Below are 13,131 nucleotides of genomic sequence, written 5' to 3' on the forward strand. Positions count from 1 at the left end.
GCCAAGGGTTCAGGCTGCCCTGGTGTCCACGACAACTGTCTTTGGGAAGCCTAGCACAGCATGGAGTATGGTTACCCTTACCCTGTCCCTGTAGGAGAGACATAGCCAGAGCTGCAGGTCCCAGGATGGGTCTAGCCTGGCCTGGAGTAAGGGGCCTGGGCAGGGAACCAGGTCACTAGAAGACCCAGCCCAGCAGGAGGGAGACACTCTATAAGCCACCTGGTGACCTGTCCCTGCCCCAGAGAAAAGGAGGAATGAAGGGACCTCTGGGAGCAGCAAGATAGATATGTCAGCCACAGCCAGATCTGTGCTCACCTCATAGTGGAAGTCCATGCAGGTCAGGTCCAGCCAGCACTTGTCCCCACGGATCTTGATTAGGCCCTGCAGAGGCAAGACAGAGGAGAGCATCAGGCATAGGCTGGCCACTGAGACGCAAGGACCTCAAACAGGATTTACTTCTCGTCACAAGAAGTGACCCCCTCCCCAAAGGCCCGGGTTGCTGTGCTTCAAGGAATAAGGGAGGGGCCTATTTCCTGCGGGAAGTATTCCAAGAGGTAAAATCCAAACAGCTGTGTGGTGAGGGCATACAGGCTCCTTCAGAGGACTAAAAGCTAACAAGCTCGCAGCAGGAATGGTGTCCTCTATACAGTCAGGGCTTTTGTGTTCTTTTGGGAGGTATGTTGGGGATACAACCCAGGGCCTCGCCCATTTTAGGCAATCACTAGGCTGCACCCCTTTCTTTAAAACCATTTTTTAGGGAGTTAGGGAGATAGCTCACTTAGTAAACTGTTTGCTGGACAAACATGAGGACTTGAGTTCAATGCTCAAAATCAATATAAAAAGCTGGCCAATGGTGGTACACATTTATAATCCCAGTGCCGGGGAAGTGGAGATGTACGGATGCTGGCCACCCAGGCTGGCCTACTTGGTGAGCTTCAAGCCAGTGAGAGATCCTGTTGCAAAGGAGGTAGATGGCATTCCTGAGGCTGACGATGCTCATGGTTGCCCTATGGTTTGTGTAACCTCACACAAATATGAACCTACATGCATACATGTGTGCATGCTTGTGCGTGCGCGCGCGTGCACACAAATACACACGCACACAAGAAAAGCAAATGGGCCAAGGAGAGTATTTACAGTACAAATATTAGAACCTGAAATCAGATCTTCAACATCTACGTAAGAAATCTGGACGTGGTGTCATCCATCTGCAATGCCAACTCTGAATGACATGGACAGGAGGACCCTGGAGGCTTACTGGCTGGCTAGGCTAATCGGTGAGCTCCAGGTTCAGTAAGAGATGGTGCAGCGTGACAGAAACACCCCATATCAATCAGCATGTGTCAGTAACACACACACACACACACACACACACACACACACACACACACACCCCACACACAAACAGCACAAAGCTATCACAATCACGAAGTTGTGTCTTTAATGAAAGAACTAAAGCCAAAGGTACACACCTCAAGCTGGGCGTGGTGGCACACGCCTTTAATCCCAGCACTTGGGAGGCAGAGGCAGGCGGATCACTGTGAGTTCGAGGCTGGCCTGGTCTACAAAGAGAGTCCAGGACAGCCAAGGCTACACAGAGAAACCCTGTCTCGCAAAAACCAAAAAACAAACAAACAAACAAAAAAAAAACAAAGGTACACACCTCATACTGCAGATACCCAGATGTCAGCAAGGGAAGACTTGTCACCTGCACCTTAAAAGGTTCAAAAGTTCCCTTGAGGGGTGAAATGAGCTTCCGCATACATGAGGCTGCTCTTGCTGATGAGCAGTGTTGATGGGCAGTGCGGGCTCAGGCTGGCAGGGTCCCCAGGAGCGGAATGTGCATGCTGAGGATACTGGGCACTGGAGAGAGAAGTTTCCAGGAGCTTCTGTGAGTCAGATGAGAGCTTAGGCAGAGCAGCCAAGGGTGGGAGTAGCACCCGGCAGTTGGTCCCCATGGCTCTGCCTCAGCCACCTCCATACTCTGCCTACAGATAGCACTGGGCCTGTCCACCCTCTCTCAGGGAAGCCAGGGTCAGGTGATTGTCTTGTAAATCAGAAGGGCTATGCCTGAAAGAACTAAAACCTTAGCTTGAGATACAGAGATTCAACTCCAAATTCTGTCATTTCCACACTAGCTGAGAGAGAAGATGAGGAAACGGCCTCTGAGATGGTGGTTCCTGTAGCTACAATTGTCCCAGGAAAGTTCTACCACTATCTATTCATCTACCCACCATACGTTTATATATAATCCATCCATCTTCCATCATCCACCATCATCGGTCCTTCTACTATCTACTCACTCTCTGTCACCCACTCACCAACCATTTATCCATCCATCTATCTAACCCATCACCCATACACCATCCATTATTCATCCCTCATCACTTCACTTACCTTTCATCCAACCCACCCATATCATCATCCACCCACCCACCCACCCATCCACTCATCCACCCATCCATCCATCCATCCATCCATCTACCCTCCCATCCATCCATCCATCCACCCTCCCATCCATCCATCCATCCATCCACCCACCCACCCATCCATCCATCCACCCTCCCATCCATCCATCCATCCATCCACCCACCCACCCATCCATCCACCCACCCATCCATCCATCCACCCTCCCATCCATCCATCCATCCATCCACCCACCCATCCATCCATCCACCCTCCCATCCATCCATCCATCCATCCACCCACCCACCCATCCATCCATCCACCCACCCACCCATCCATCCACCCTCCCATCCATCCATCTACTCACCCACCCATCCACCCACCCACCCATCCATCCATCCACCCTCCCATCTACCCACACAGCATACACCCACATAGCTACCCAATATGCATCACTCACTGGTCCATCCCACCATCAATCTACCACAAGCTTGCAGACCTGGGCTGAGTGCCCATGAGTTCTGGGTGGGCATAAAAGAAGACACAATCTAGTACAGGAGAAGAGGTAGGTCCATTAGAGGTGCAGAGAAGAAAAGAACAAAAAAGGGGTCTTAAGTTGCTATGACAAAGTGGCACAGAGAGGGGAACAAAAGCAACAGAAATGCATTTCTCAGTCTGGGGACTGGACATCCAAAGCGAAGGGGCTGGTATGGCTGGTTCTGTCAGGAGTTCACTTCTGAGCTGTAGACAACTAGCCTCCTGTGATGACAGCTGGTGAAGGGCTTCTTTCCCTAGGGACCCTTTTCTCAGGGCATTCTCTATAGCATTCACAATGGTGCCCTCCACAGAGAGATGAGATGAGGCCCCTCTCACATCATCTCACTAAGGATTGGGATTTGAGCTGGCAAGTGTATGGGGTGACAGAGGCAGCTTGAGGAGAGAGGGTGGTACAATTAGCATCATTTTGAAAGAGGCTACCTCAACTGAGAAAATTCCTTCACCAGGCTGGCCTGTGGGCAAGCCTGTGGTGCATTTCCTTGGCTGATGATTGATATGGTGGTGGTGCCCTCCGTGGGCTGGTGGCCCTGAGAAAGCAGACTAAGCAAGGCAGTAAGCAACACTCCTCCATAGGTCCTGCATCAGTTCCTGTCGCCTTGGTTCCTTCTGTGCTTGGACCACTACCTCCAAGTGTAAGACGAAATAAACTCTTTCTGTAAGTTGCTTTTGGTCATGGTGGTTTATCCTAGAAATTGAAATCCTAGTTGTGACACAGTGGTGTCCCTGGAGAGGCTAGGGACTGCCCCAGAAGGAACGGGAGAGTGGCTTGCAGATGCTGAGGCAGTGGGTGGGAGGTTTGCCTGGAGCAGAGAGAAAAGTGAGAAGCCAGCACAGGGTGCCAGGAGGTCATTGGTGGGAGTGGGAGGTTCCCTAGAGACAGCAGGGAGTATTTGTTACGGTGTACGAGGCTGCTCAGTAAGCCCACAAGAATGGGCCACCAGATATCTCGGCGGGGCTGGGATTGCTGCCCACTAGCCGAATGGGTTAGTCTAGACCTCCTGACAGGTGTTCTAATGAAAGCTGGCACACTGAAGTCAAGCCAAACAGCACCGTCTCGGACATGCTGAGGTCAACACAAATGACCTTCTCACACTGGGAGCATATAAGGCAGCTGAGGATCTCAATATGGCCTGGTGGCATGTACGTTGCATATTTGGGCCTCTGGCTGCTGTGAAGTCAGAAATGGCTTCTGCAGCTACCCAAGTAAGGTATCCTAGGCAGTGTGGGGTTGTTAAGCAGTAGATCTGACTATAAAAGCCAAAAGGGGCCGTGGCCACATAGAGATGCCGGCCCCAAGTGTAGCCACTGACACCTAGGAGACAGGGCCGACTGATCATGAGGGTGTGGGGACTACATAGCCAGCACCTATGGGAACATGTGAGTACTCACACCAGGGCTACAAGTGACGCATGTGACACCACCTAATGGATGCTGGCTCGTGAAGGCTGGTTTTAGAGGGAGCACTCTGCTCAGAAGCAACGTCTCCAGGGTGTCATAGGCCCCACAGGGCTCCCAGCGATCCTGAACGCCACAGGGGAGCTGTGCACACTGCCGGGAGTTGAACTGTGCTCTGCCTCCTGGGAACACTCTATTTAAAACCTCGCTTGGAGGAGTTACTCAGACAACCAAGTTGCCTCTTGGGAAACAAAAACACTCAGACTGTAAGCCATGGGGGAACGGCGTCCGGTGGAATCCCCCTCCTATAGAGCCATGATCACACGAACACAGTACAACTGGACAGGTCTGTCGGGCCAGCGCCTGAACACTCCCAGCTCTGCAGAGCTCTATTCTGTGTGTCTACCAACCAAGTGGAACCACGGGCTGCCGACGCAACATACCTAATGAGCAGGGTGGTGAGCGCCACCGTCAGGGATAACCCTGATGTCGGTGAGCTGCACGATGCTCTGTATCCCTCAGAACCTGAAAGGGGAGAGGCTCTTTGGAGATTCACACCAGGAAGGGAAGAAAAAAACAAAATAATTAAAATGTCACTCAAACTCGAAGCTGAGATGAGACACTTAGAAACCTGAGGCATTCCTCAGGAGCGGAGGGCGTTCGAGCTCCTCCCATCCACTCGCTCCTGCTGCACATGTCAGACTTCCCACGGGTCTTTCTTTCAGAGTGTCAGAGGAACAAAGCCTTCTTTGAGCCTTTTTCAGCCCAAAATTAATTTAGGAAAAAAAAAATGGCACAGACGGGTCTTAGCATGCCAGACCTAAAGGGAGCCGAGTGACCTTCAGTCTCCGGCGGCCCTCTTGCTCTCAGCCTGGGAAAGAACATCATGGCGCTGGGATGTCCCGGCCTGATGGAAGATGCCTTGGTCTCACAGTGAGTGGGGACAAGTGTGTTCCTGTCCAGAAGCAATTCTGCTTCTTAAAAACTCCCACTGGAACATTATGATGGGCGGATCTGGGCCCAGGGGTCCTGCTCAAACTATGGCACCAGCCAAGGACAATACATGCAATAAACTTCGAACCCCTACCCAGATCTAGCCAATGGACAGGGCGTTCTCCACAGTTGAGTGGAGAGTGGGGACTGACTTTCATATGAACTCTGGTGCCCCATATTTGACCATGTCCCCTGTATGGGGAGGCCTGGTGGCACTCAGAGGAAGGATAGCAGGCTACCAAGAAGAGACTTGATACCCTATGAGCATATACAAGGGGTGGAGGTCCCCCTCAGTCACAGTCATAGGGGAGGGGATTAAGGGAAAAATGAGGGAGGGAGGAATGGGAGGATACAAGGGATGGGATAACAATTGAGATGTAATATGAATAAATTAATAAAATGTACTTAAGACAAACAAAAAATTCCCACTGGGCCATGGAAGCCGCTGTACTAGAAAGGCCATGCCATGAATCTTCTTTGGATGCCTATCTGTCTGGCTTGGTATAAGAGGCCTGAGGCCTGAAGGAGTCTGAGGTCCCTTTGTACCCCTTCAAGGGCTTGATGGGGTCTAGAGCTATGTTGGCATCTCAGAGGCAACTAGGAATGGGGCTCTGGGCATCAGGCAGGGTCACCCCTCTCTTTCCAGAGCTCAACTCCTGATGGGCATACCTGCAAGTTCTGCAAGCTGTGTTGAGGGTAGACATCTGCACTGGAGTGACTGCTGCCCATCTGATCCCAAGCCCCATCTTATGTGATGTCAGCACGGGCTCTGCAGCTTTCTCAAGGCCCACTTGTTTCCACAGCCCCCTATCCTTGTAGAGTGGCACCCAGCTTTCCTAACTTGGGCCAGGGGCACTCCTGGAAACAGCAGGTTATTGAATGGGCTCCAGGCTGCAGGCCTCTCCTGGCTCCACTCTGACTAACACACAAAGAGCTGCAACGGAGAGACGGCACTGCCCTGGAGGGCAAGCCCAGTGTGTGAAACCCTTTGGTGAACCGAGAGCAAGGCCAGTGTGGGGCACTCTAATGACGGTGCCCTGGGCTCTGCACTGTGAGGACAAAGCTTTTCCCTTGCAAACACTGCTCAGGGTGTGCACTGGGATGATTTGGGATAGGAGGGACCTGGGGCGTAGTGATCACCTAGCACTTCCAGGCTGGAAAGGAACTCCCACAAGCATCAACGGGGGGACCATCTGTTTGCCTAAGAACTGAGAAAATGCAGCCTCCAAGCAAACGGCTACATGCCACCAGGTTGCCTGTGTGTGTGTGTGTGTGTGTGTGTGTGTGTGTGTGTGTGTGTATGTGTGTGTGCACGCCTGTGTGCCTGTGTGGGGGGTGGAGTGGGGGGGGAATGGGTATGACAGATGGGCCCAGCACACAGTCCCTAGGCGATGGAGACAGGTGCGCTAAAAGCTTCGGTTTTAAAGCTCAGGGCAGCACAGAGCTGAGCAGAGCCTGGAGTTTTATATTTTGAGAACCTTCAGCAAAGACCTGGTTCAAAATGACAGAGACAGCGCCTGTGCGTATGACCTGAGCTACCCTAGCATGCCCAGCTCAGGCCGGAGCCAGAGTAAACTGAGCCCTGGACACCTGAGGACTCACGGTATGGTTTCACCAAAACACCACTATCACACACCTCAGACTCCTGAGCTAAGCGATTAACTAGGAGATGTGCGTGAAAGCGGTAACAATTTCCACTACAGCTTGTTACCTTCAAAGTGTAGACCCTGCATAAACACCTAGGACAATCTGCCTCTTGGTAAAAACATCATTTTCCCTTCTGGAAGCTGCGGGACTCTCTTAGCTACTAATCCCCACAGTGTCACTAGTTTCCCTGATGACTCTCAAGCAACGTGTGAGTCAACAGCATCCTGCCACCTGCATTCACATGGTTTGTACACGTGTGCATGAAGGACACAGCCAGGTGCAAAAAAAAGCACTTGAGAAAAGAAATCAGTAGTGCTGTGAGGTTTCTGCACCTTTGATGGTACCAAAAGCGGATGAGAGGGTTCTGAAAGGCCCTCGGCTGTGCTTGGCTATGATGCCTTTTTTTTTTTTTTTAAGCCTCTGAGGGTAAGGGGCTGTGTCAGACAAATAGCTGGTGAATAAGGACCCAAAGAGGCTGCCAGGGGCCAGCCTGGGACAGCTACATGAGAGGCCTGCAATTGGGGATCAAAGGTCATGACACAGCAGACATGGGGTCCAAAGATTCCTGCGATGTCTCTGAGCAGAGTCAGAGGTCAGTCCTTCTGCGTGTCCTGGGGGCTGATGGGGCAGGCAGGAAGAAAGCCCCCTTTCTCTAGCTCTGCCCACGCTAATGCAATAAAGCCAATTAGAATGATTGCTCTCATTTCAGAGTTAGGATGCCCAGGACGAGGGAAATGGCAGGGACATCCGTTGCATTCTGTCTTCACAGGCGCACTCTGCATTCCAGCATTTATTTCATTATATTTAATACGATTTTACCAGCGGCACTCCAACTCTGAGAAAGACCCGGCAACTTCAAAGCCTGTTTTTGTCTTGGCTCCTTAGCACCCGCTCTTCTCTGCTACCGACGTCTCCACGCAGCGCACTAGCTGTTCAGAGCCGCCCCCGGGCCCACGCTTCCGTGGCCTGAGCATCATCTCCTGAAGCATCCTGGGGGCGGTGCACGCTAACATGGAAACTGCTTTTAAAATTATCCTGGTTCATCCCGTTCGGAACAGTCACCGGGCCTGTTGACATGAGCGCAGGCAGCCTCCCAGCTAGTGGGGACTTGGCTCTGCAGCAGTCTCGGGGTCCCCACTTCCTGACAACCAGGGGATGCAGTCCAAGTGGCTCTGCTCTGAAGCAGCCATGAACAGAAACTAACTTCCTTCCACGTTTAAAATGACCTGCAAGAAAACGTCTCGGGGTTCCTCTGTATGCTGTGCATCTCGCCCACAAGCACGGTCTGCAGGCACTCCACTTAGCCCAGCTAAGGCCCCACACTACACCCTGTCTAGGGAGAATGGGCAGCACCTAGGGATGACCAGGTGCTTCTGGGTGTCTCCATGGCTGCTGTCCACTCCTGGGATCTGTTGGCTTTTTTTTGTGGCAGCCGCTGAGTAAGCTCTTGGATCAGGCTGGGCAACGTTTAGGACATTTTAGACACATTGCAGGCAGCCCTGGCGGCCATCTCTTGCCTCCCCACCAGGAACTGCTCTATGGGCAACCTTATTGGCTGGCTCTTTCCTCCCAGCATGTATTTCCCGGTCAGTTCTCAGAGGCACCTGACTACATCCCTTTCCACTCAGTGCCCAGGTCTTCTCTGGCCTCTCTGCTCTTTGCTGAGTGGTCTTGGCCCTGAGAGGTCCTCTATGGCCCCAGGTCCCAAGTGGCATGAGACTCCTTAGGTGCTGCTACCGGATAAGAACCATGGCCACTCTCAAGGCAGTATCTGCCCGGCCATTTCATGCAGGCACAGCTGCCCTTCCGAATGCAGCTCAAGTCCTCTGCCCGGCAGCCAGCACATCTCCATTCCTGCTCTCTGGACACACAGTGTTACAGACTCATTCATCACCACAAGGCATGCGGTTGCTGTGGCTGCATCTCACAGCATCCTGTGTAGGAGCATGTGTGGGTACCTGCTCTGGTGACAGACGGCTGTGCTATCATATACATGAAACACATGTACACATGTCTGACTTCTGACACAGGCAGTCTGACGGGACGTGGGCATTTCCCTCCTCACAAAGGTGTCTCTCCGATTCCTTCTTGTCCGTTTCACACCCTACCCATGAGAAGGCATCACAGTCTAGCTCAATGATCCTACCTGGGCAGGAAGTCGCCTGAAGGGACACTTGCTCCAGGAGCTCCCTGTCTGCCGGCCGCTATATACTGTAGATGTGAGCGGTACCCATGCAGCTACCTTCCTTGGTATGTTGCTCTGCTCTGTTGTAATATCTGCTTTGGTTCCTAGAAGAGTGACACATAGGCTGGAGAAATGGCTCAGAGGTTAAGAGCACCAATTGCTCTTCCAAAGGTCATGAGTTCAATTCCCAGCAACCACATGGTGGCTCACAACCATCTATGATGAGATCTGGTGTCCTCTTCTGGCCTGCAGGCAGGATATCGTATACGTAATAAATAAAGAAATCTTTTTTAAAAAAAGTGACACATGGAGGTCTCTAGCATCTAGCCACTCTGGGTAAAACTCCAGGATACCTATAGCTCTGGGCCCAGAGGACACATTCCTAGGGGTACAATGGCTGTCCAAGGGCAGCTACACATCTCCTGAGTCACGAATTTCTGTCACAGGTCCCCAGCAATAGACACTGCCACGTTGTTCTTATCCTTTCTGAAAGGCGTGGTCTTCCTTGGCTTCTCACAAGGTGAATCTTGTACCTTCCTTGTACCTACCCTCGTTTCTATGGTTGCCATGTGTGCTCTACATGTTGCATGTCAAAACTGTGCCAAAAAGGGTTTTCCCAGCCTGTGGTTTGCCTACTCGTGTTTCCGGGGGTCTTTTAGGACAACGAAGTACAGCTTCTCAACATTTTTCGTTAATGGCTATCTGCAACCGTTCGGCACTGTGTGTAAGCCACGGCTTTGTCTGCCCTCATCTCACAGCGCTTTGGAATGTGCTCATGAAGAGCAGAGGACGAGGCCTCCACTGAAGGGTTTTTTTCCAGCGTGTTTTTTCCACACTTCAGCTCTGAGGTGAGCCCTAAAATCAGCACGACCCTCTAACTCTGTTCTTTTTAGAGGAATCTCTGTATTCTCATACGCAATTCAGAATCAGTCAGTTTCTTGAATCTGTCTTGTCAGGCCTTGAATCTGTAGATAAAACTGGGCAAGCCAGATGCAAGGCTGAATCCTTCTGATCCATGCACACAGTCCGTCTCTCCATTTACCTTTGAAATTTCTTTCAGCCACATTTTACAGCTTTTGGGACACACACTTAGGTATCCTTGAACAGATTTACTGAGTCCTTTGATGCAACAGATAAAATTCCCACATTTTTCTTGTGTAATGGCTGTGAAACATTTGGCTGGAGAGATGGCTCAGTAGTTAAGCTGCTTTTCCAGGAGACAGGGGTTCAATTCCTAGCACCCACCTGCAACTCCAGTTCTGGAATCTGATGCCCTCTTCTGGTCTTCTCCAGCATTGCACATGCACAGCACACAGGCACATATGCAGGGTAAAACACCCACATATAAAATAAAAATATATTTTTTCCCCCTGAGACAGGGTCTCTCTGTGTTAGCCCTGGCTGTCCTGGACTCACTTTGTAGACCAGGCTGGCCTCGAACTCACAGAGATCCACCTGCCTCTGCCTCCGAAGTGCTGGGTTAAAGGAATGTGCCACGGCTTTATTTCTGCTTAAGACAGAGTCTCTGTGTATAGCCTAGGCTCAGCCTCCTAGGTGCCGGGGTTACAGGCAAGCTGCGGTTGTGTACTGATTGAAGAACCTTTATCTGTTGTGGTGATAAATGGTCTCTTATCTCTATTTTGTTACTGTTCCAAATGACATGAGCTGGTTTTCCAAGGTCGGCCAGCCTTGCACCCCAAGATGAACCTGTGCCTTTTTATTTAAGATCTCACCGATCAGTCTCTGAAGGGTTCCTGTGTCTTTGTGAGGGCCCGGTCTTTATTTCTGCACGTCTTCATTAGGTCTGGGGTCACTGCTGTGCTGGTTGCATGAGGCACTTGGGGACCATTCCTTCTCCAGCCTTCTCAGAAGCTTCAGTGGAGGACTGCTGCTATTTCCTCCTGAAATGTCTGACGGAGTTAACCGGTGAAGCCAGCTGGGGTGAGGATTCTTTCTGGAATAGTTTTTCCCCCCCTCTTTCGATTTCTAATTCAATTTCTTTAACAGACACAAAACTATCCAGGTTTCCTGCTTCCTTCGTCTTGGTTTTGGTGGCTGCATTTGTCAAATAATCTGTCTGTCTCATTTGAGCTGTCAGAGCTGCAGGCCTGAAGCTTCCGTGACATCCCAGGTGACTCCGCAACAGCATTTCAGACGCACGTGTCGCCCCTGGGGGACGCTCTCTCAGGAAGTCTTTGGTCACGTGCTGGCTGCAGCTCAATTCTGACCTGGAAGGTATTGACCCTGCAGGTTTCTGTCTTTGCTTCAGATACTGCAGTTTCCTGTGTGTGTGTGTGTGTGTGTGTGTGTGTGTGTGTGTGTGTGTGTGTGTGTGTGTAGGGGGTGGGTGGTGGTGGTGGTGGTGAGGCGTATCAGAGGGTCCTACCTGCAGGTGCGGGAGCTAGGGGCAGGCACACAGAGCTGGAGGGCGAGGCAGACACACTTGGGCAGTGGTCAAGACTATGTCTCCTAACAAGTAGAAGCCGAATCTGACTGGGTAGAGTAGGGCCTCATCGCTGTTCTCTATAGCCCGTGGGTTGAGATGCAGAAGGCCAGTCCTTACACCACTGCAGATTCTCAGCCTTGGTCTCTCGTCCCTCCGTCTGGAATAAACGATGCAAAACACCCCGTTCATCCATAGCAGCTGTTCTCATTGCACAGAGAACTGACTCCTTAGCTTATATTTTGTTCCATGGGAATCTAGAGACCTAAATTTGTTGTTGTTGTTGTTTTGAGACAGGGCCTCACCGTGTAGCTCTGGCTGTCCTGGAACTGTCTATAGCCCAGGCAGGCCTCAGACGCAGGGATCCGCCTGCTTCTGCCTCCCAAGTGCGGGGGTTAACAGTGGATACCGTCAGGCCTGGCTGAGCAATACACTCTTAACTTCCCAAATAGGAAGCAAACATAGAGAAAACAGTATCAGAGTTAGCACATTATTTATGTGCCATCTATGGAAATGTCACAGTGAGACCCATTATATTGTACAATAAATATATGCTAATTTTAAAGTTAAATATCAAGAAAACTGGCAGAACAAGCTGTTAAAGAACAGCACAGAGACAGGAACTGTGTGGAGACTGCTGCCAACTCGGGACACACTGCAGAGATGCGGCCCAGACGCAAGGCCAGGGGTAAGGACAACTTCTCTGTCTCTGACAAGTCCTTTCGCTTGCTATTTACCAGAGTTGCATAGTCTCTGTCTCTACCCTCAGGCCTAGAGGACCTCTGCAGATAAAGCTCAAAGCAGGGCAGGCTATCCAGGAGGGGAGGCATGTGTGGCGCGCTGAGGAGGGACTGCCACCCACACATGCTCCTTCAAATGGAGGCTGGAGGAGGGAGGTGTACAAAGAGACAGGTTCTCGGCTTTTCTATACTCCCGGGGTCAATGTGAAAAGCAAGTGGTTTTCCCTCGGGTAATGTGCAGGCCTGAGAATTCCTAGCAACAAAGATGCTGGCTTGATTCCCGGAATCTCAGTGACGAACACTGCTGGCCTGTCGCTCAGCACAGTTCACTGGGATGGGATAATCAAGGACAGAGCTGGTTCCGGAGTTTGCGTGGAAAATCCACCTCTCCCTGATGTCGGGGCTCCATCCCATAGCCCTCAACAAAGAACTGGGGTTGCATTGACAGGCACTCAAAACACTGCTGGACGAGGAGCATACAAACCTCACTGTAGACACGTACACTATCCACCAGACCAAGATCAAGAGGAACAAAAGAATTAAAGAAAACCCAAACCCAAGCATCACTGGAGGTAAATCTCCTGCCTTAAACGCTGGCTTGCCACCCAAGCAGCTACCGTTTCCTGATGCGACAGAGCCTCCGCCTCAGTGTGTCTGAAACTGATGTACCAAGAAAACCATCACAGTTTGCTGGGATGGAGCCATGTGAGACCGCACGACTCCTGCAGTTGAGAGAAAGGGAGGGCAGTGGCTCCACCTTCGCT

At 51.3% G+C, this 13,131-nt stretch overlaps 1 protein-coding gene across 3 annotated transcripts in view; it reads right to left on the minus strand.

Moving 5' to 3' along the window:
- The window catches only part of LMF1 (lipase maturation factor 1), an 81,674-nt gene that overhangs the window by 29,391 nt on the left and 39,152 nt on the right, over positions 1–13,131 (minus strand). For all 3 annotated transcript variants that reach the window (XR_014775731.1, XM_084763379.1, XM_084763380.1), the window contains one exon: positions 316–381. Coding sequence is in view for 2 of the 3 variants with exons in the window: in XM_084763379.1 (XP_084619505.1) it covers positions 316–381 (66 nt within the window). In the remaining variant the exon portion in view is untranslated. The remainder of the gene's footprint in view (positions 1–315; positions 382–13,131) is intronic.

This window comes from Acomys minous, assembly GCF_964271855.1.
Source record: "Acomys minous genome assembly, chromosome: 16".
In the NCBI taxonomy this organism is placed as follows: Eukaryota; Metazoa; Chordata; class Mammalia; order Rodentia; family Muridae; genus Acomys; species Acomys minous.